General features: G+C 40.9%; 1 protein-coding gene across 2 annotated transcripts; it reads right to left on the minus strand.

Moving 5' to 3' along the window:
* Positions 1-6,870: 6,870 nt before the first annotated feature.
* Positions 6,871-19,699, minus strand: CD3E (CD3e molecule). Of its 2 annotated transcripts, XM_036747532.1 has the most exons (8): positions 19,615-19,699; positions 16,512-16,615; positions 14,420-14,449; positions 11,634-11,648; positions 10,066-10,284; positions 8,873-9,040; positions 8,099-8,145; positions 6,871-7,563 (listed from the first exon to the last, which is right to left on the minus strand). In XM_036747532.1, exons 2-8 carry the CDS (start codon positions 16,561-16,563, stop codon positions 7,507-7,509), a joined length of 588 nt encoding a protein of 195 aa, XP_036603427.1. In that variant the 5' UTR covers positions 16,564-16,615; positions 19,615-19,699; the 3' UTR covers positions 6,871-7,506. The 2 variants fall into 2 exon arrangements, with proteins under 2 accessions (XP_036603427.1, XP_036603428.1); XM_036747533.1 differs by lacking the exon at positions 19,615-19,699 and having other exon boundaries at positions 16,512-16,718.
* Positions 19,700-24,160: the final 4,461 nt, after the last annotated feature.

Here is a 24,160-nt window from a genome sequence, read left to right on the forward strand (position 1 = left end):
AACTTATTCAGCTTTTCAGGATAAATTGTTACTGTGGTTGGGAACCTATATCTTTTGTCCTTGAGAATATTATATTTCAAGATTTCCTCTATTTTTTAGTGAAAGTTGTCAGATCTTGTGTGATCCTATGGTTTTTTGGTACATGAACTGCTTCTTTTTGGATGCTTGTAAGATTTTTCTTTGACTTGAGATTTCTGGATTTTGGTTATGGCATTCCTGAGACTTTTCCTTTGGGGGTTCCTTTTAGAAGGTGATTAGTGGAGTCTTACTATCTTTGCCCTCTGCTTCTAATAGATCTAGGCAGTTTTCATTGATGATTTCTTAAAATTATACTGTTTAGGCTTTTAAAAAAGTCACAGTTTTCAGGAAGTCTAATGCAATTTTAATGATCTTTCACTCATTTTTTAGTTCAGTTGTTTTTGATGTCAGATATCTTACATTTTCTTCTATTTTTTCAATTATTTGATTTTGTTTTAATATCTTGCTATCTCATGGAGTCATTTATTACCATTTGGTCTACTCTACTTTTTAGGGATTCCATTTCTTGGATAATGTTTACCACTTTTTCTTCTAAGCTACTTACTATTCTCTTAATTCTTTCCTCAGGAGTTTTTACTTCATTTTAATGTTTTTTTAATCTGTTGCTTCATTTCTTCTAGGTATTCATATGCTGGCAGAAAATCTATTTTTTTCCTTTGAGTCTCTGCAATTATTACAGTCTGATTTGCAGTTTATGATATTCAATGATGATGTTTCTTTTGATTTACTCATCTTTCCAGCTTTTTTTTTTTTTGCCAGAACCTGGCTCTGGCCTGTGATGTGCTCATGGATGGTGTGGTCATCTCTATTTGATCATGCCTAGGGCCCCCTATGTTCTTACATTGGAGTTCAGCTCCACTGGATCTTTGGGATTCAGGTACTAGATTCTCAGAGTCCTCACTGGTGTCTCAGTGTTAGAGACTCACAGTCTCTGCCCATAGGGCATCCCGCTTTAAGTGCTGTTGTACTATGCTAGTCTGATATCACACTGATGGCTGCCAGCTATTGCTTTCTAGCGTTTCTAAGGTTCCCATCTACAGAGTTTCTCAGGGTAGACGTTGGCTCTTACTACATTCAGACACAAAGTGTTGTAGGCTATATGTGCTCCTGGTTGATCCTGGTTGAGCTGGGAGCCTACTCTGTGCTGGCTTTTGCTTTGGTCTTGGGGCCTGGCTGAGTTTTTACAATTCAAGAGGGGAAGATATCACTTACCATAGATTCTCATTAGATTTTTTGATCATTATCTAGTCTGGTGGGAACTTCAGAGTTTTTCTGAAGTAAATATGTGGGAATTTGGTAGCCTGCCTCCCATTCAGGCAGCTACCTTAGTAAGAATTTGGCAATATAATTTCATTACACTCATATGAAACAATTTGGTCAGCCAATACCCACTTTGTTTCTGGTTCTTTGCGTCAATCAAAGGTGCTATTTACAAATATTTTTGCACATATCAGTTCTTTCCTTCTCTCTTGAACCTCTTTGGAATACATGACTAATAATGGGATAGCTGAGTTAAAACGGTATGCACTATTTAGATGCTTTTTTGAGTACAATTCCAAAATGTCTTGTAGAATGGTTGGACCAATTCACAGCTCTACTAGCAGGACAAATGTGCTTGTCTTTCACCTGCCCCTCCAACAATTGCCATTTTCATCTTTCATTAGCTTTGTTAATGTTTATGGGGTAGAACCTCAGAATTGCTTTAATTTACATTTTTCTTATTAATAGTGGTATAGAAATTTTTTTCTATGACTTTAAATAGCTTCTTCTGATAACTGCCTTTCATATCCTTTGACCATTTATTTGTCCATTGGGGAATGGCTTTTCTTCTCACATAATTGTATCAATATATCTTGAATATCAAATCTTTATCAGAGAAATTTGCTGTAAAGGTTTTTCCCCCCAGGCAGCTATTTCATTTCTAATTCTAAGTACTGTTTCTGTTTGTGTAAAAGCTTTTCAATTTTATGTAATTCAAATTATTCATTTTTATCACTTTTGATTACCTCTATCCCCTGTTTGGTGAAGAATTCTGCCCCATCTATAGTTGTGAAAATATCTCATTGTTGAGACATGTATTTTCAGACATGGTGAGTGTGATGAATGGTATAAATATTGACTATACTTATTTTCTTGTGGAGAAGGGGTGGCTTGTATTTTGTCAGAAGGGAAGGGAGTGGTGAATAGGTGGGTAGTGATATATACATAAAAGAGAAATAAAAGCATCAATAAAATATTAAGATATTCAGAGGAAAACAAAAATAAGTTCAAAAATAAGTGCCTAGAATGCTCTTCTCATCTTTGCCTCAGTTTCCCTGGCTTCTTTCAAGTTTCAGCCAAAGTCCTACCTTTTGCAAAAAAGCCTCCCCCAGTCCTCCTTCATCTTAGCCCCTTCCCTCTGAGATCGCTTTCAATTTATCCTGTATCCTTGTTTATTTGCACATTGTTGTTTGCATGTAGTCTCTGCCATTGGACTATGAGCTCCTTGAGAGCAAGGACCAGTGGTATTTTTTGTTTGTTTGTTTTTGGCACTTCTTTGTTTCCCCAGTGCTTAGCATGGTGCCTGGCACATATCAAGCGCTTAATAAATACTAGTTGACTGACTGGATACAGGACATTCATTATTCTGGATGGGATTCCAACTGGTTGTTGTTGTTCAGTTGATTCAGTCATCTCCAACTCTTGGTGATCCCATTTGGAGTTTTCTTGGCAGAGATACTAGAGAGGTTTGCCATTTGTTTTCCAGCTCATTTTACAGATGAGGAAACTGAGGCAAACAGGGTGAAGTGACTTGCCCAGGGTCCCGTAGCTAGTAAGTGTCTGAGGCCAGATTTGAACTTAACCCCTTAGTGCTCTAGGCAATTCTCCAAGACTATCCGTTGTACAGAAGTTGCCAGCCAGCATTGGTAGAAAGAGATTCCCTGTACTAAGAAAATCATGGGTCTGGTTCTCATTCCTATGTACTTGTCTCCCTTAAGCATATGTGCTTCTCAAGAGAAGGAATTGTTTCCTAGCCCAGTTAATGTGTGGCACAGAGTAAGCACTTAATAAGTGTTGATTGATGAACTAACGAGCTGTTCCTGCAAAGTAGGCGTATCAATGCATTTTGAGAGCTCCTGGCCCTTTTCATCCATTCTGCAGCTGAACTCTCCAACTTGTGCTGTCTTTCCCAATTAGCGTATGAGCTCCTTGAGAGCAGGAACTGCTATCTTTTTGTATCTGTCTCCCCAGTGCTTAGCACGCAGTATAAATGCCTTTTCATTCATTCAGTAACACTTATCATCTGTGCTCCTCATCTGATTCCAACTCCCTACTAGGAAGCAGTGTCGTGTATTATTATTATTCCTGCTGACATGGCATCTCTTGAATGGTTATTCTTCTCTTATTTATCTGCTTATCTTTTCAGATTCATACATCCTGTCTCCCCAGCTGGATTATACAGGGTGTCCCTAAGTCTGGACACATAGGCAAAAATGCATATTTTGAAATATTTGAAATATTGACAGACCTTAGCCCCCTTGACTTCTTTCTCTGGGGTATGCTGAAGGAGAAGGTGTACTCAATGAAAATCACAGATGCAACACACTTGATTGAACACATAAAGAGTGAATGTGCTAAAATGGACGGCAATGTGGAGTTAGTGCATCGAGTTCATGTGAATCTTGCAAAGCGCATCAACCTTTGCATCGCAAATGATGGAAATCGTATTGAAGATGTTATTTGTTAATATTCCAATTAAATAAAATGTGGTTGAAAATTTCAACCATTTCATTTTTTGAAAATATGCATTTTTGCCTATGTGTCCAGACTTTAGGAACACCCTGTAGCTTTGTCATGGGCAGGAATTTTGTGTTTTCCCATTTTTTTTATGCCCTTACAACACCTACCACTGTGCTTCTCATGCTGCTAAATCAAGCAACCAGAGTTTGGAAGGAGAGGGGTTAAAATGAGAAGAAAAGCTTCAAGGGGCCCTGAAGCACAGCTGCAAATAATGTCAGATGACTACCACACATAGTCGGCAACAGTTAGACACAGGGTTTGGAGAGGCTTTTCTTGAACCTTTGAAATACGCAGTTATGATTGGTTAGGGGAAAATATTATTGATAGCCACAATGGAAAAAGTGTGTATGCTACCACAGACCACTCATCTGCTGATCAGGCACTAGTCTTTTTCACTGCAGCTACAGTTATGAACCACTCTGTTGTGAGCAGGATGGTACTCTGTCAGTGAAGAGAACTGGACAGGACAGGGAGGGGACGATGGAGACAGAGTCTTGGGCAGCCTGGTGCATATGATAGGGAGACTTCAATCCTCCTACCCTCTGCTAAGCGTGATGTATTCTGGGGAGAGTGAGAAAAGACGCTCACTTCCCCCAGTGCACTCTTTGCTGTTGCTGTTGCTGCTTTTTCTCAAACCCATTTTCTCCCAGAGATCAGCAGCCCACATCCTGTCCCATCTAACCTCGGCTTTGCGATCTAGCTCTGAGGCTGCCGCTTCCTCTGCGGAAGAGAGGAGCCCCGCTCCTGCTGAGGCCCTCTTTAGAGCCTCTGATTAGTCGTCATTGGTGAGATCTTTGTGAAGTGTTATAATAAGTGTTGGTTGCCTCTTCTTGTGTTGTGAGAACCTCTTACCGTAGAGTCCCTCTGCCTTTTTCCTTTCATCCCTCCACCTCACTTCCCATGCTCTTGGCTCTGTCTTATCTTTTCCCTGGGCTTTCTGTCCCCTTGGTGACTGTGACCTGAATCCTTCAGCTTTTTTTCCCATCCTTAGTAAGTAGTCCTTCTCTCCCTCAGGTGTCACTTTCACCTATAGGAAACTTTTGGTCCCTAAAACCCTGCCCCTTTTATAAATTGAACCTGAAAAAGTCAACCAATTGCCCTTCAGACGTGATGACAAACAGCAGCTTTATCCAATCACGGCTGGGAGTTTTGCAACAAGAGGCCGCAGGAGACAGTAGGGAAAGAGCTGAGTTGGTGTACAGGCTCCACCACTTTCTAGCTCTCAGACTCTGACCAAGTCATAATAGACCCACAGACCCTCAGAACGGGAAGGGGCCCCAGAGCTCATCCAGCTAAACCTGTAACTGAACAGGTGCCCTTATCTCAAAAAATGGTTCTCTTGCCACCTATCAAAGTCTCCTAGGAGACTTGTGAGACAGCCCATTTTACTTTGGGACAGCTCTAATTGTTAGGAAGTCTTTCCTTAAATGAAGCTGCAATCTTCCCCTCTGCCTGTCCCACCCATTGCTTCTAGCTTATTCCTCTGGGGCCAAGAAGATCATGCTGTAGGTAGGTCTCTCTCTCTCCTCAAAGCCCTTGAGATAGTTGAAGATATCAATCACATCAGCGTTGTACAAGTGGATTTAAATTTAGGAGATCTGTGTTCGAATCCCAGTTCTGTTATTGTACAACTTTGGGTAAAGCACAACTTCTCTGGGGCCCTGTATCTTCGCCTATAAAATAGAGAAGTTGGTTTCTTTGATCTCTAAACTTATGTTCCTCTGATTTCCACCTGAGTCGTTTCCTTCAACTAGTCCATATATGGTATGGTTTTTAGCCCCATGTGATCATCCTAGTGGTCTGTCTTTGGATGATCTCAAGCTCGTCAATGTCCTTTCCAAACTGTGACACCCAGAACTGAATACATTAAAAGCACTGATTTGGAGTCAGAAAACCCTGGTTTGAATCCCAGCTATGTTATATACTATTTGTGACATTGTAGGCCAGTGACTTTAATCTCTCTGGACCTCAGTTTCCTCATCTATAAGATGAAGCAATTGGACTAAATCATCTCTAAGATCTCTTCTAGATCCAAATTTCATGACTTGTATGGTCTGATCAGGGCTGAGTACAGCAGGAGTGCTAGCTCTGTTTCTAGATATTGTACTTCCATTAACTTGGCCCAAAATCACATCAACTTTTTTGGAGGCCATGTCACACTGTTGACTCGTATTGAGCTTCCAGCACACTAGAACCTCCAAGTTTCCTTAATGTGAACTACATGAAAGTGGATATGAGGTACCTAACCATGCCTTTCTCCATCCTGGTCTTGTGCAATTGATTTTTTGAACCCAAGTATAGTATTTTACATTTATACCTCTTAAATTGTATATTATAGTCTATCCTATTGAGATCTTTTTAGACCTAAAGTCTGTCATCTAATACATTAGCTACTCCTAAAAGCTTTGATACAGTTTATAATTTGATAAACATGACATCTATGTCTCCACCTAAATGGAGACATGATAAAGAACCAAAGGCAGATTCTTGATGCATGGTGCTAAAGATCTCACATCAGGTTGATCATTATTTCATTACTTCCTTTCAATCAGTTCCAAATCCAGCTAAATTCACCTGGCTGTACTATCATTCAATCCATATCTTTTCCACAAAGGTACCATGACTTTGTCAAATGCCTTGCTGAAATAGCTTTTCAGGATTTCAGTATCCTTTTCTATAAAATAGATTGTACCTGACAGAATTTTGGTAAGGAAAGATCATATTAAACTCTAAAGTACTATAGAAACATGATCACATATCTAGAGCTTAGATGACTTTAGAGGCCAGTCCAATGACTTCATTTTAAAGATGAGAAAATCAAGCCCCAAAGAGATTGTGAATTCCCCAAGGTTCCACAGGTAATATCAGATAGGATTTGAACCCAGGTTCTCTGAATCTATAATCAGTGATGATGGTGATGATGATGATAATGATGATGATGATGATGATGATGATGATGATGATGATGATGATCTGGAGGCTCAAGAAAGCCAGGATGTTCCAAAGGATAAAGAAGTCTTTGAGCAGGAGTTCCTCCAAGAAGAACAACTCTTTCAACTCAAATGTACTTTATTAGGTTATCATAATCTACATGAAGACTAGACATTTTGCAGAGCATTCAGGCAAGATTAAGCTAGAGGAAAAGACTCTGGCACCAGACTCCATGTAGGGAACAGAACGTTTGAGAACATTACACATGCCAAGCTCCAGAGAATACCGGGAGAGTGACAAGCTAGGTATGGAGAAACGGGTGGAACTAGGGGTACTGGGACAATCTGACAATAGAAAAAGGAAGGCAAGGAAAATGAAACATGGTGGAGTAGACCATGAATTGGACCACAAAAGGAACAAGCAAGGATTCTAATGTTCCAGAGTTTTTAGTTGATCCTTCAAGGTTGGTGTTCATGATAGTATCTTTTGTACCTTGCAAATATAATTTCAACACTAGGGGAATAGTTATGCCCTATGGTCAGGGAATTAGAGTGGAGAGCAAGAAGATTGCTGAGGATAAGACTGTGGGGGTAGAGAAGTCAGTTTTTCTAAAAGTGGAATCAACATTTAGAAGAAAAAACCATTTTTCTTTTTGAATCCTTAGTTCTGGGATGCCCCAGATTGGAGTGAGCATAGGTACACAGTAGAAATCCCAGAATGGGGGCTGCAGTGAAAGGAAAGGGTCTTCAGGAATTCTCAGAGGGCTCTCTGGTTCAGGCCTGCATACAGGTCCCGTTGACCTTTGCGGATGGGCTGGGTGGAACAGAGATGGGAATATTAGTGGAGAATAGAGATAGATCAGGGGAGACATATTCTAAAAAAGGTCCTTAAGATCTCTTATTTGACTTGAATCCAGGTTTTCCTGACTTCGAGAATCCATCAATCCTCCTTGTCATTTATAGGGTTATCATTTTAGTGTTGTGAAAAAGCCCATCATAGTAGTATGTTTGCTTAATGATTTACTTCTTTTCTTAAACTTGTTTCTTTCTCTATGTATCCTTTGCCAATAAATGAAGAGGCCAGAAATTCCCAAGTATTCTAGTTTCTGAGAAAAGAGGATGACATAGCTGATGTGAATGAATAAGGGAGATATACTGAGAACATTTCTATTTCTTTGCTAGGATGGTAACTTTAAAGCTTTCCCTGGTTGCTGGGGCAGTTATACTGAATTCTCAGTTCTCAGCAACAGGTACCAGAGTCCACAGGTTAGATAGGCTGCTGCTTCACTTAATTCCTTGTCTCCCCTGCCTGGACCCCAAAGACTGAACCTTCTTTCTCCCCCCGTTACCTCATAGTCAGGGTTGGGAACAGGTGGAGGCCTCTCCTTGTTTGCTCCTACAATACAGAGGAAGAGAAATGGATTTATTTCCAAGAAGGAACTCCTGCCTTTGTCACCCCCAAGTGTCTCGATTGTTCTCAGGCCGGTGACAGGTGGCTGCACCGGTCGTTCCCCCCCCCCCTCCGCCCTGCCCCTGCTGACTTTTTTCTTTCCCTTTCTTTTTTCACCCTTTTCAGATCCCCTTCACTTTCCCCCACCCTTTTGGATTTTCTTTCGCTCAGGATCCTCTAGCCTTCTTTTGGCTGGGAAAGGCAGTAACCGTGACGTCCATATTTGTGTAGTGCTTTAAGTTTAAAAAGTTTCCTCACAATAGCCCTGCAAAATAGCACAACCATCATTTTTCCCATTTTAGGGATGAGGCAGCTGTAGTTCTGAGTTGAATCTATTGCTCAGCGTCACAATCGTCTTGATTTTAAATCCAGGGGTCGTTCATTTAGTCTTCTTGCTCCAGCTTAGAGGGAAATCAAACTGCCTTAGAGAGCAATTGGATGTTGGCAGAAGGGAATAACTATGGGATGGCGCACACTTTTTCAGAGTGGAAAGAAATGTCAGTGACTTGAGTCACTAGGATATTTCGCCTAGTCCTTGCTGTCATGGAGGATCTGTGTTCCTAACTCTGTAGACATCATTCCATCTTTGCTCTTATGGCTTCCTCCAGGCTAGCCACGTCTTCTTATGTTTGAAACGCTCCTGTTCCCCACCATGGTTACTCCAGGTTCTTACCTCTGGTCCTGCCACCAGCACCTCCCCCTCGACCAACAGGATTGGCCTTGGCCTTTCGCCCCTTGCTCCAGTAATACACCAGGAGCAGTACTCCCAGAGTGATGAAGATGTCCGCAATGACAATCCCAGCCACGGTCAGCACCTCCATCTCCATGCAACCATGACAGACTATAGGGGCAAAGAGGGAGTTAAGATGTCAGGGGCAGACTGACTTGGGGGAAGGAAAGAAGGAAAAGAGAGGGGAGGGAAGGGTAAGGGAGGGGAAGGGACAAAAGGAAAGGATAGAAAAAGCAAAGGAAAAAAGAAAGGATGATTTTCTCCATATTGTGGTTCCTTTGCTGTGATGACCAGAAACCTTATCCTCTAACAGAGTGGGTTTGAGGCCTCATTTGAACGTCCTCTTGTTGAATCATTCTCATCCATATTCCCAGAGTGCAATATTTATTAATAAGTACCCTGGGTTGGGTATGAGAAAGCAAGCAACACAGAAGAGCTTCCTAAGAGAGCATCTGAAAAACACATGCATACAAAAATAGCACCTGGAATCACAGAGGTTTAAATCTGAAAGATTAAATCAGGTCCAGCCTCTTCACTTCTGAGCCCCAGAAGGGATAACTGACTTGCCCAAGGTCACATGGTTATCAAATGGCACTTAAGCCAGTCAGCACAGACCAGGTCTTCTGCTCTTAGGTCAGTTCTCTACTCAGTGCTCCACGGTTCCTCCTTGCTAGTTTATAGGTCATATGGCAGGATCAGAGGTTTAGTGCTATAAGGGACATTGGAAATTATCTAGGCTAAGCCACTAAAGTATTGACATTTTGTAGAAGCAAGAAGGTCAGAGGCAAGCTGGTAAATGTTTAACAACTGGCTTGGTGGGTTGGGGGGAGGGGAAATGTATCCAACATACTCTTAAGCTTAATCTGAATTATTAACATTTTTCTCTATCACTTTCTTGAATTTAGATAATCAATAGTGCAATAAATTAAGCCTTGATTTGTAATGTTTGCCAATTTATGAGGTGTAAATGCTTGCAATGATAGTTTAATAATCAGCTCTGGAAAGTCGGTTTAAGCTGCCTTCAGCACATTTTCGAACTTAGAGGATTTAGTGGACTTGGGGAGAGAGAGTAGCTGGGGGTTTTAGCTAAGACTGAGGGGTTCTTCCCCAGAGCCTGGTTTTCTGATCCTTGTTACCTCTTGCTTTCAGGTAGAGATAATAGCCTTCATGATCGTCTGACGATTTCTTTTTACAGTGGAAGTGGCCGCTATATTCAGTCTCTGAGTCTTTCAGGGTGAGGGTATTGGTGTCCACGCCTTTTATTTCTACATCATTTTTCTTCCATGCTATGAGCTCGCTCTCTACCTCGGGGCAGGTCAGTGTCACTTCAGTTCCTGAGATGTAGACTTCGAATTCTGTGTAACAGTAAAGAGGAGACAGAAAAGGAAGGTTGGAAATAGAGACAAAGGTCAAATCTAAGGCACACTGCTAATGCAAGAGCAAACGGCTCATCAGTTAATCCCTATTTAGATTTCCTTTCTCAGGGCAAAACTGTGGAATGCTAATGAATATTCAGTATGAGATATGAGGCAGGAGGGAGAGAGGTGCCAGGGACCCTTTTTAAATATGTCCCTAGGCTTAAGGATATAGGATATATCACTGGGGAATGAGGGGATAATTAAAGTAGGATGTGGCAAAGAAAAGTCTCTTGGCCCAGAGTCCCTCAATTTATAGCCCATCAGATATGGCATAGCCAAAGCTAAAATTCCTGACACTTGGGGCAAATTCAGGTTGGGGCTAGGGAATGATGGCCTCCGCACAGAGGGCAGTCTGACAGTTGGTACAGTTCTACTGGGAGAGAGAGTGGTGGATTCCCCCCAATAGAGCTTTCCTACCCACCCACCGTGGAAGGCAGGCCCTGGGAGACAGAACACTGTGAGCCAACTGAGGTGTTTGCGCAGAGTGGTCCAGCAGAGCCCTGTGAGGTGAGGTGCAGGGATGGGGATTGGAGGTCATCCTCCAGGAAAGGAAACACACTACCCTGTATACACTTAGACTCCACCGGGATACCCTATTCACCCTCTGCTATTTAGAGTTCTGAGAAATGGGGATTAGGCGTGAAAGGCTGACTGACAGGTTCATCAGGCTTCTCTGCCTTGATCTGTTTATTCCCTCCTTTGTCCCTAACTCTAGACAAACAGAGCTAATAACGATGGCCATTCTAAGTCCATTTATGAAGTTTGTAAATCATGTTAGTAACTCTAGGAATCTTCCTCAGTAGAATCCTGGTCCTTCTTGAGCTCCTTGATGTGTTTGTTAAATGGATGTTTATTTCATTGAATAGAACTGAGAAGGCAGTTGTAGTACGGTGAAGAGTGCTGGATGAAGACCTGAGTTCAAATCCTGAGTCTGCTACATACTCAGGCTTGGAACTTGGCGAGTTTGTCTTGAACAGATGTGGGCAGCCTCTTTATCTCTCTTTGGAACTCCATTTTTTCTTCTGTTAAGTGGGGATAATAGTACCTAAGGTAACCTCATAGGGTTGCGCTGAGGATCAAATAAAATAATGTATGAGAAGTACTACGTAAACTATAAAAGTACTATATAAATGTCAGATGTTATTATTTGTAGTAATAATAATTGAATGCATATTTTTACTGCAAAAGCCTCGCAGGACATTTCCATCTTACAGCTACAAAGACAGTTTGACCTCTCTCTGAAAGGATGGAGGGAAACTAGGTTCCGCAGGTCGTAATTAACTCACTGTAATTCTTCTTTTCTGAAAGGAGAAAAAAAGGAAAGAAAGAAGAGTCAGAGAACTGGATTGCACGTGGGACCTTTTTCAGGGATCCAAGTTTAGATTCTACAGTGTATATGTACATGTACACTCTTGGTCATGTAGAAACACATAAAGCACGCTTCTACAAATACGTGTTCATAGAGCTAAGGGGACACAAACTCCTAAGTTTTCTAGGCCACCCCTCTGCTTTTAGGTAGGAGCATATAGAAGCCATCTCAGACATAGGAAGAATCTGTTCTCAAAGACAAAAGATTCCACAATCTTTCCTCCTCTTGGGATTAACTCTTTGATATTCTCTTAGAATATTGAGAAGAGCTCTTGATTTTGCACAGATGGCACCTTGGGCTTCATTTTTCTTATCTGTGAAATGGTAGATCGGGGTACTTAATCTTTTTTTTTTTGGTACTTAATCTTTATGTGTCACGGACCCCTTTGGCAATCTGGCAAAGCCTATAGACCCCTCCTTAGAATAATATTTTTAAATGCATAAAATAAAATACATAGTATTGAAAGGGAAACTAATTTTATTGAAATAGAGACATCATTTTTTCCTGTCCAAGTTCATAGACACCCTTGTCCCCCACCCTCAGCTGCCTTAAAATCCATCTGTAGCCACTGGGTTAAGGATCCCTGGATTAGATGATCTTAAGGTCTCTTCTGGCTCCAAAGCTAATAAGATCCTTGTTTTCAGGAAATTCTACTATTCAATTAATTCAATTCCCATACAGTGAAGATCAAGTTCATATTCTCTTATTCTGTATAGCATTCTTTGTGTAATAACCCATTGGACTCTAATCAATCAATAAGCATTTGTTAGATACCTAATTCTGTGCCAGCTGCTAAGCTAAGAGCTGGGCATACAGTGCAAACAATGAAACAATCCTCACTTTCAAGGACCATATGCCCAGCTTGGGTGCACTTATTCTTGTACTCAAACATTCTCAGTTGTAACAAGACAGATCTACTAACCCAACAACTGATGAACGTTGTATTAAAAAGTGGTTTGGGTTTGTACTGTCCCTGAATACAGTCACCTCTTCTTATCTATACTAATGAAAGGGAGAACTAGTATGAGCAGCTGGAATAATCTCCTGATCTATTTTGGGAACTTGGCCCTACTCCCAAGGAAGGACATTGGATCCCATGGGACACTCTATTGCAGTCACCTGGGTCTGTGGTTAAGGCAAGCAGAGTGTTCTCAGTGGGGAGAATTCACCCGATAACTGGGAATTGACTTAATAAAAAAGGGCAAAATGATGCTTCTTACTGTTATAAGTTGCAACATATAAATAAAACATAAATTGCTTATCTCAGAAAGAGAGCATGATATAGTGAATAGACAGCCAACCTTCGAGTTAAAAAGAGGTAGATTTAAATCTTGCTTCTGAAACATACTAGCTATGTAACCAAACAAAATAACTAAATCCATATACACAAATCCATGCATCTGTATCTGCTCTGCTGCCATATGCATTAATTAACATAAGAACTCAGACCACTCTCTTTCTTTATATATGTATATATGTATGTATATATACATGGCATGCTCGATGAAACATGCTATAAAACTCTTGAGGAAGCATAGATTTCTTACACTAACAAGAAATACAAGTGCATTCTCTATGGACCCCACTAAAAAGTTTTGTATTAATAGTCATTATGTCTTTGGTTTATTAGCATCACTAAGATTCATTTTATGTGACTACTTTGTTTCATAATTTTAAAAAATTAGCAAAGTGAAAATCTTGTAAGGTGGGGCATTGGCCAAAAAAGAAATAATAAGGAAACCATTAGGAAATTTCCCTATCAATATCCCAAACCTATTATTCACATGTTTCAGGGATCCCTCTCATTCTCCTTCCAATCCCTGCTCTTCTGCCCTTGCTTTATGTGAGAATCCCTGTCCATCCTTGAATTACTGGAAAATCATTCAGTGGCCATGTAGAAGATCTCTTGTGAGCACAGTCCGAACAACATAGTTGTTTGAAGGGTGCAGCATTAACAAGAGACAACAAAAGTTGTGGTTGCAGTGGTTCTACACATACACACACACACACACACACACACACACATATGGTATTCAACCATTTTGCTTGAATTAGATTGAATGGAAGATGAGGGTGGAGGAGTCTTGGGGTGGCTGGGAAGTTTAATTCACTCGCCATATGTCATGTGTGCCTTTGACTGATGTGCGAATACCTGTACTCCCATGTTGGAATATTCAAGATGTGACTGCAAGCACACAAGTACAAACACACACAATAGAGTACTCAGGCTGTAAACATTTGAGTACAAGCATACATATTATAGTATACAAACACGCACAAAGGAAAATGGAGGTTTGCATGGAAACAAACCTACAAATAGCCAATGGAGATCTTAGATGCTATGGCACATATGCATGCACAAACACATGGTCACACATTAGAGTGACAGGACAGGATCACAAATATGCTTATACAGAGAGATATGTATGATAGCAGCCTATCCAAATGCCCCACCAAAAAACACTCACAATAAACACATAAACACTCAATCCCTCTTAAGAGACTCATTTCTTTCCTCCAGAATAGTTAAGACTCCTATATTCTCTTGTGTTTTCATTTTCTGGGTCAGAAATATCTCTTAGTTTGTAGGTAAAGGGAAAGCAAGGCTGCAGTGGAACATCACTAGTGATCTATCTCCTTGGGGTGCCCAGTGACAAGAAGAATGTTGTGCCACCATAACAGATGAAGGAAAGACGGCCTTACCTTCTTCCAAGTCTTGCCCCCGGACACAGGCTAGAAAAGAAGATGGAGGAAAAAAATGAGCAAACTCTGTAAGTGGTTAGAATTCTAATAGAAACAGGGAGTTATCCTCCAGTCAAACCCATTAAGAACTCCTGAAGTCAAATCCTTCACCTCCTCACTATTGAAAAACATATTCTTACCCAACAGACTGAGACATTACCCCAAAGGCCCCTGTTGCCTGGAAGCTTTTGGTCATCACAAGAATGGGACTGTGCCAGGAAGTGTTTCACGTTAAGCTTAAAAACATGTGACGAGGCTAACTAAAAGTGAAGAAATGGGGAAGGGGTGGTCAGGGAATAGAAACAAGCCTAAGTCTAGCTCTTTGGGAGCTAGAGAAATAGCAAAGAGAATCTAAAACCTGAGCCTCCATTTTGAAAATTATTCCCTGCCTGGGGGGGAAAACCAAACCTCTTTTGAAAGCAATATTCGAGGGCTCCCACTTCGATTCATCTTTGGGCACAAACATTGTTATTCGTGCTTTAATACAAGCTATTGCTTCATTGATGGCTCATTTCTTCCACTTGTTTTCTGTCTGCGGCAAAGACCAAAATGCATTTTAATTGCTTACTAGCTGTGTGATGATGAGAAATTTATTTCACATCCCTGGACCTCAATTGTCTCATCTGCAAAACAGGGATAGTGATATTTATCCAAGCCCCACCCTCCAATCAATCAATAAGCATTTTAAGTGTCTGTTATGTACCAGGAATTGTGCTATAAGATGAAAAGAAAGGGTGGATTAGTTCCTGCCCTCAAAGAGTGTACATTTGATTAGGAGAGAAGGCGTGTACTCGTACAAGCATATATAAAATGAATTTCACGGAAATTTGCTTTCATTCTACCAGTTATTTGTGGTTCCCACCCCTTGATAATAGATTTTTCTTATTTTTAATTTATTTTTCTGTGTAAACGTTGTTTCCATCCAGTAGACTGTAAGTTCCCTAAGGGCAGGGACTAAGTCATTTTTGCTATTGTATTGTTAGTGGCTGGCACTTAGGCGCCTAATATGTAGTTGTTGAATTAAATTCAGTTGAAATATGAACTATAAGTTAAATTAATTAGAATACATTTATTACCACTTGGTCCTGTGTGTCAGGAGTGGTGAGGAAATATCACTTTTTGGTCGGGCCTCCCAGGTTCACGTGCTTAGAAATGACTTGGAATAACTTCATGGCTAGTCACTCTAGCACTCATTCCCTAAAGATTTTCTATATTTGGGTCTGTATATCTCCTTGGACACCAGACTTAAAAAGTGTCAGAAGCCCTGCCTAGAAGCAGGCTGGGCATAGCCCCATGATGCCAGACTACTTGGCAGTGTATTCTGGGAGGTTCTGGTCACTGTGGTTCTCTCCTCTCTTGGAAACATGTAGAAAGATCATTTACTGCATATACCTCTGGGAAAACACCCTGCAGATTCCATAGAGGAATCTCACCTTACCTCCTGGTAAACCTTCGAAGATAGGTCTGAAAAGTAAGGCTATTTGCTGAGACTCTGAGATAGAAGCCCTTTCTGTGAGAGTGTGGAGCCTTATCTGGGCCTCCTAGGTGAAAGACGATCAGCCATTTTGTCTCAGGCTTCATCTCATAAACATTAAAAATATTCGAGGGTTTGAGGTCGGTATCCTATCCCAACATCTGGCTCTTCCAGTGTAACACTGGACCAAATCTAGTTGGACCTTCGAGAACAAAGTTTAGAGATAGCTAAGTGAATCTCTTTTGGGCTAGCTTAGGAGGCCATGGAGGAGCTCAAAGAGTTTTCTGAGGGTGAAAGACATATTTCATTAAGGGCAGGCAATCCCCTTTGCTCTCTGGACGCGATCATCTCAACCCCTGCCTCATTTTCTCTCTGGGTGGACTCTATTCCCCAGGTACCTGAAACATGGATATTTCTGTTTCTTGACATCTGGATTTAATTTCCCACCCTGCCTCAGTCCCTCTTAAACACCAGTCATTTTTCACTACTTGTGAGTGGGTCAGGGCAGCCTGGTGTCCTGGGCACTGTTAGACATGCCTGCGTGCCTCCCCTGGCCTTCCTTCACACCACCTTACTCACCTGAGAGAAGACAGAATCCCAGCACAGTCCGGAGAGCTTCCAACTGCATCATTCTATGCCTGGATCCTTGATCCAGCAGTCAGGGTTTGGTGGGTTTATTTCGTCTGAAAAAGTAATCTTGGGGTTGGTTCAAAGCTCCTGATAGAAGTTGAGGACTCTGAGGAACATCTTTGTTGAATGCTGCTCAGAGCAGAAGGGGGTTGGGGTTTGAAGAGGCCAGAAACAGGCACCCAAGGCTAGAAGGGGAGGGCGGGTTTCTGAGTCCCATACAGGAAATGTATATGGGCTGCTGAGGCTATGTGACTCTCTCATTTGGATATATTCAAGGCAGGAGACGACCACCTGGGGTGATTGTGGGTGAAAGAATATGGGGACTTCAGAGAAGCTTGGGGCTACGTGTAAAAAGTATCACCAGTCTTGTTCACTCTGAATTCTCACTATTGGCACAACTAAGGAGATATGTAGAGTGGGACAGAAAAGGATGAGGTTCTTTTGTCAGAACAGAATTGTCTTCATTGAGAACAAATTGTGTTTGTAATGTATGAAGTATTTAGAAATAAAATTTCCCCCTTTATACCCTCTTTCTACCAACCAGATAGTTAGTATTTACTTTCAGGGTATACAGAGGAAAATATTTAGTAAAAACATTTTTGTCCCTGCTGGGATAGATATTAGGTCCTGTGTGATTTCATTTAAATTTGGATGCCACAAACGATTCTCATGAGGAACAAAAATGGTGAGTGTCTAAAGAGATAAATGCAGATCAACAGGGTATTTATTGACCAACTTAGACATGTAGGTAAACTACAAAAAGGTGGAAAGTGATATGTGTTATTAGTGAGAATTAACAAATACTATGTTATTAGACATTTTTGCTTATAACCGTGGGAACAGACACATTTTGTTGGAGATGAGCCTTTTTAGGAATTTGTTGAGAAGTATCTGTTTTATCAAAGACAACTTGCCAATTTAAAAAAATTAGTGGGAAAGATAGGAACAAAGGAAGATAACTGAGGATGAATGCAAAAGAATGTTATACTTCTGGAGGAGTAGTGTTATGAGTGTTGAATTTTGAAATAAACTAAGGGTGATGATAAATGCTAAGTTGGTGAAAGAGATTGATTTATTTTGGGAGCAAGAAGATCAAAGAAAGCACAGGACTGCTGTTTGGCCTGGGTATACCAATCATAACAGATGACAGAGAGAACACAGATCTTAATAACTCTTACTTTGCTTCTGTTTTCTCTGTCAAAGAGAATGATTTTTGAATGGGGAAGGGTGAGATGAAAATGATTAATAGGAAACTGAAATCAAGAGATGTGAAGAGTTCATGGAAAGAATACAGTTGTCTTAAATGAGTCACCAAATTTTGGGGAACTACATTCCAGGGTACTACAAGAACTAGGAGATGCTATTGTGTTAATATTGGTGATTGATTTGGAAAATCAACATTTTGAAAAAAGAACAGGAGCTAAATATAAAATCAGTAGTCATTCCCCAATTGATAAGTGGTCAACGAATATGAACAAACAATTCTCAAGAGAATTGCAAAGTATTCACAACCATGTGAAAAATGATCCAAATCACTAGTAAGAAAAAAATTCAATCCAAGACAACTCTGAGGTTTTACCTCACACTTTTCAAATTGCAAAAATGACAAAAGATGGCAATAGTAAATGTTGGAGGGGTAATGGGAAGACAGGCACACTAGTACATTGTTGGTGGACCTATGAAATGGCACAACCATTTTGGAAAGCAATTTGGACATAGGCAAATAAAGCGACTAAGATGTTCATATCCTTTGACCTAGAGATTCCTTAGTGGGCTTATACTCTAAGGAGGCCATTTGATAAGAAGAAAATTCCTATTTACACCTAAATATTTATAACAATTTTTTTTGTGATAGCAAAGAATTGGAAAGAAAATAGGTGTCCATAGATTGAGAAATGACTAAACAAATTATGGTACATGAATCTAATGAAATATTAATGTGGTGAATGTGGTGAACACAGAGAAAAACACTGAAATATCTATATGAACTGATACAGAGTGAAGTAGGCAGTCCAGAAATGATGTACACAATGACTACAATAATATATGTGGAAAGAAAAATATACACAAAGACTACAACAGTGTGAATGGAGATAACAACCACACACCTACAGTATTATGAAGAGCAAACATGACTTAAGAAACATAAGAATCTCCCGACCCACCCTTTTGGGATGGTCTACAGGTGTTCCCTATTGTGTATGTTTTCAGATTTTTTCAGTGTATTGATCAGTTGTGATGATTTTCTCCTCTCTCTCTCTCTCTCTGGTTTTAAAAATTCCATTTGTTAAATAATATTGTTCTCTAGGAGGGGGAGGGAGAGAGATACTGGAGGAGACGATGAAGATGTAAAAAACAAAAGACATTAATAAAAACTTATTTTAAAAAAAATAGTACCATAAGTCTGAACGTGGGAAATGTCTTTTTAAAAAAAAAAGAAAGAAAGAAAAAATACAGTCTTTGAACTATGGACTGGTCAGCTTGACTTGGATTCTTGACAAAATTCTAGTTTGTATTTTCAAAGGGATATTTTGTAAGGACTTAGAAAGGAAGTGGTAATCACAGGGAATTGATAGGGATTCATTTAGAGCAAAACATGCCCAAGAACTGTTACAAAAACTGGAAAGCAGTTTGGTAGAAAATAGGTTTAGACTAGCATATTATACCACATACCAAGGTAAATTTCAATTACCTAAATGTAATATGGGTTAAATATTTGTGCCCCCATCTGATGCCTCAAGGAAGCCCCAACATGAGGCAATAGAGGGAAGTGACATAATTCTTGGCCAAACTCTGACTAGTAGTGATAAGCAAAGAGGGGGTGGATAGAGTCCTCTATAGGGCAGTTGATGAACAAGACACCAAGAAGCAATAAGAAAGAGGACTGGAATTATGAGAAGTAAAATGGAATCATTAGGAACTGGGACTACAACATTCTCCCCCACATTCCCCAGTCTCTGTCTCTGTCTGTCTGTCTCTCTCTCTCTCTCTCTCTCTCTCTCTCTCTCTCTCACACACACACACACACACACACACACACACACCCACCAACCTTTCAGGAAGTCGTACATCCATTGGCAGGATCTGGGAACTGTCATGCTGAGCTAGCACTCTTTGTCTCAGGTATTCTTGGATGGCCAAGCAGCAGGAGATGGCACTGTGTGATGAAAGGCACAAGTGAAAGTGATACAGTCCAAGAATCAAGTTAATGATCTTCATGGACCAAGGCTCTTAGATTGCCCTAGAATGACTCTTAGTGCTGAGACAATGGCAGAAGTTGTTATGATGTACAATACAGGTGCTGAGCCTATGGGCTGCCCAACTCAACCCAAACCAGATCAAAATGTAATCAGGAAATGTTTAACAAAATAAATAAAAATCTAATGCAACATAGATAATGTTTATTTGTGGTTTTCTAAGTCAATATGTGGCCCAAGGGGGAATCCATTTCTGTTTGATTTTGTTACCACTGCCATACAACCCTGTAACAGATCCCATGCCATTGCATCTGCTGACTATTTCAGTGAAAGCAAGGTTCTCATTGGAGGGAAGGGGGACGGTGAGAGGTTTGAGAAAGGATGACACATGTAGTTTCAAATTTTTGATGGTTATCTTTTATATTTATGCTGTTATAATCACTGTGTATATTGTTTTCCTGGTCCCGCATATTTCCATTTATCTCAATTAATATGTCTTTCCATGTTTCTCTGGGTAACCCAGATTCTACTCCTATCTGGGTTGATTTTGCATACTGTTATGTATGCAGAGGGAGACATGGCTTCTGATAGGTGGGGAGAATGCCGAGTGCAACATTGTGTAAAGGACGTAAGGAGTTAATTGCAGACCCTCTTTGGGAGAGACTCCATGTCCTTGAACTCACTGGAAACTCTAGTGATTGCTGAAAATGGATCTCCTTTGGGTAAGATTGTTCTCTTCTGGTTTGATCTGAGATCTTATCTCACTTCCACCTAAAGAGTTCATTTACTTTGAGAATTCTTTTGAATAGTCTAATCTGTAAAACTTCTATTTTCTATTTGTGATGGTCTTTTGTGTGACCAGCTTCTGGTGAGAACAGTAAGCAAAGGGCTACCCTCCCCTCAGGAGGCATCAGGAAAGTAGCTTTTGTTCTAAACTTGTCATCCCCTAGACTATCAATATTTAAGGGGGGAAAGATAAATATAATCCAATCCCACTGCCTCTCTGAGACACTGGAGCCCAGCTCCAGTAACACGCCTAGGGCTTGTCCCCCACCAAGAACCCCCCCCCCCCCCCACCCTGCCCAGATAATGGGCTGGTGGTGCCTGCATAGCCTTTGGCTTTACTCACCACAGAAGTACAACAAACCTCAGATCATATCTATTCATATCATCTGTGAACCATTTCTATATATTTATACAACCCATGGTGGAACATGCATTACATCTGCATTCGTAATTTCATCACTTCCTACAGCATGGTTATATTCCATTACACATTCATGTACCACAATTTAGCCATTCTCTAATTGATAGTCAGGGGGCCATCTCCAGTTGTCCTGATTTATATCTTGCCACTGGACCTAGATGACTCTAGAGAAGAAACTGAGGCTGGTGACTTTGCACAGCCTTCCCTCATTGTAATCCAGTTCACTTGCAAGTCATGGCATCACCTTCCTGACGTCATGGTCCTCTTCGAGGATGGACAAGCAACAATTGATAGGCATCTACTTTGTTTCTGTCTCCTTACTACCACAAGTGTTGCTATATTTTGGTGTATATGGAGCCTTTCTTTTTGTCAATGTAAAGAGAAACCCACATATAGAGAAGCCTCACATGTGGCAAGGGCTATCCCTCACTTGTAGCATGGGGGTGTTGTTGTATGGCTTGAAAGAAAGCAAAATATGTATCTCTAGCCTCTTCTCCCCTCTCCCATCCTTCTCCAAGAGAGACTTTCATTTCTGCTAGAAGAGGAAGCAGGGAGATAGAGCTGGAGGCCACTCTGGTCTCCTCAGAAATAGGGGGTACTGGGATATGGATATACCTATCTGCTCCCTTAAGTATTGTTAGTCTAGGAGATATGATCAGGTTTAATATAGCTTCTGATAGCTATTTCACTAAATGGGGAGAAGGAGATGGACCTTGACCTCTATATTAAAGGCTTGACCTCTTTGCCAATTCTAAAATAAATATCACTTCTAAAATAAACATAGTGAATAGAAAAAACAAAAACAAATCCCTCCCCCAATCATTTATCCAAAACAGAAATCAGAGAAGATATACATTGGAGAATGTATAACCAGACAATACAGAATGATGTAGCTCTCCCATGGGAGCAGGATAACTCAACTTTACCAAGAGAGACAGTCCTAGAGTTCAGCCAAGGGGGAAACTCCCCAAAGTTTCTACTATAGTAAGGTGGGGAGACTGATGGCTTCTCTCATGTCTTCCCAGGTAGAGTCTTTTCTGTCAGCAACCTGAAGCTGGGTTGGCCTATTCCATCTTCCCTCTTGAAGCTGGAAGCCAAAGGGGCCTGGAGTGACTAGTACCTAGGAAGGCTGAAACTCCCAGAGTCCTGAAGAGAACTGAGGAAGGATGGAGCTCTCCAGTTCTCACCATCCCCACCTTGCCTCTCCTATAGCCCAGGGTATCATCTCCACCACTAAGGACAGAGTCCCACACCAATAGGCTTTCAGACTGAGGTTTTTATGTCATTGACTTCATTGGAGCACAATACCTAGCAGTTGAATCTTTGGGTCAAAGACTACAGGTGTTTGTTACTTTATTTGCATAACTCCAAGGTTTTTATCAATTGATAGTTTCAGAAGCAATGCATTAATGGCCGGACTTTCCACATCATCGACTATTCCCATCTTTATGTCATCTTTGCCAATTTATTGTGTATGAGGTGAAACGTCAGGTTGTTTTGATTTGCATTTAATATTAGTGATCTGGAATAGCCTGGTTAAAAATTTCCCAAGTCTGTGAAACACTGTGGGCCCAAAGACCACACTGAAGTTATTTAAATTCATTCCTCTCCAGGCTGCTCTCCAGTCTTTCTCCACCATGCCCTAGAAACCTCTTCATCTTGGAAGCTCACTCCAGCCCGGGAATTCACACGTTGGAAGTGCAGGCCCCTATGACTGGATCGCTCCTCCCCAAACCTCCAGGCCAGACATGTCTCATTCCACTCCAGCCTGCCTTCCTGACACTCTTCACCATGTCCCCTCCCCAGTACTGTTGTCTTCCTCCTCTTCCCCTCCCCCAAGATTTTCAGCTTCCCCCATTAAAACATAGGCTTTTTAAGAGCAGGTATCAGGGATCTGTTGGTAAATGTTTAACAAAAGATTCTCTTAAAAAATGTATTATGGACAGACTTTTAAGTTTAATTTGCATTATTAACATTTTCTCTATCACTTTATTAAATCTAGACAATCAAGTCCTGACGTACAGTATTTGCCAATTTCTGAGGTACAAATGCTTATACTAGCTCTAGCACACCCCTGGCGAGACTGTTTTTCTGCTTGTATTTGTATTCTCAGCATAGAGCCTGGCACACAGAGTATTTAATAAATGTTTGTTGACTGACTGACTGACAGGTTATTAATGGTTTGCAGCAACTTACATTCTAATAGGGGAGACAACAAATAGAGTGAAGTGGTAGTCAGAGAAGAGAGTTTTGGTCTTGGAAGTCACAAGGATGGTGAGGGAGTCAGTTGACATGCCCCTTTCCTGTAGCAAAGGTAATATTGATTTGATTACAGTTATCAGAGTAAGAGGTGGAGGGAGGGGCATAGATGTATGGTGGCAAGGTGGATGGTGAGAACGTGGCTGAGATGGACTTTGAGAGCATACCTTGGTGGAGTCGACCCCTGGCATTTTTAGTACAAGAATACAATCCTACCACGAGTGACACAGGCTTTATACCATATCTGCTGATGTTGGGGTGAGAGGTATTTGTGCTTTGGAGTCTCAGAAGGTGGAGAAGATGTAGAGACCCACAGCCAGCACTAGTCCATGTCTGGCTTGCTCCTGAATATAATTCACTGCTCTACTATCAAAGAATAAGCAGAGAGGAGTGGTCATAGTTCCATGCACTCTGCAGATGATCATGCCAGGAAACAGTCCCTGCAAAGGTCAGAGGAGCAAACCAGTAGTGACATTAGGTGCTAGGGACTGTCTTCCCTCAACCAGTCTCTCCTGACTCTTCTTGAGGCTATGAAAGGATCAGCATTTGGAAACTTTGTTTTATCACATTAACCTCCTTTGCTTGCTCCTGGGGCAGAAGAAATGGAAGGTTAAACAACTGAACTGTATCTTTCCTAATGCCCCTGTGTTCAAAGTCTGTCAACAGATTACTGGAGACTGGTTAATAATTTCCCAAGTATGTGAAAAATTGTGGGTGCAAAGGTCACACCACAGTTATTTAAATGCACCTTTTATTTTATTCCTTTTTGTTGCTTTGATACTTATAAGTCTAAACAACTACTATATACAATAAAGAACATGTGCCTACTTGCTTGGGGGGAGATGCCATTTTAGCACGGTCATGTGATGAGGGCTTGGTGACATAGAGCAGGCATGAGGGATGTGGTTTCCCATCGAGGGCCTCAGGTCTATTTT

Source organism: Trichosurus vulpecula, chromosome 2, assembly GCF_011100635.1.
Source record: "Trichosurus vulpecula isolate mTriVul1 chromosome 2, mTriVul1.pri, whole genome shotgun sequence".
NCBI classification, from domain to species: domain Eukaryota; kingdom Metazoa; phylum Chordata; class Mammalia; order Diprotodontia; family Phalangeridae; genus Trichosurus; species Trichosurus vulpecula.

What these genes read in the sequence shown, in the direction of transcription:
- CD3E (XM_036747532.1), bottom strand. Translation starts at nt 16,563, where the DNA reads ATGATGCAGTTGGAAGCTCTCCGGACTGTGCTGGGATTCTGTCTTCTC. An exon ending in TCTCTACCTGAAAGCAAGAG is followed by an intron (nt 9,041 to 10,065) that starts GTAACAAGGATC and finishes TTGCCCCTATAG; the next exon opens with TCTGTCATGGTTGCATGGAG. An exon ending in TGCTGGTGGCAGGACCAGAG is followed by an intron (nt 8,146 to 8,872) that starts GTAAGAACCTGG and finishes TCTGTATTGTAG; the next exon opens with GAGCAAACAAGGAGAGGCCT.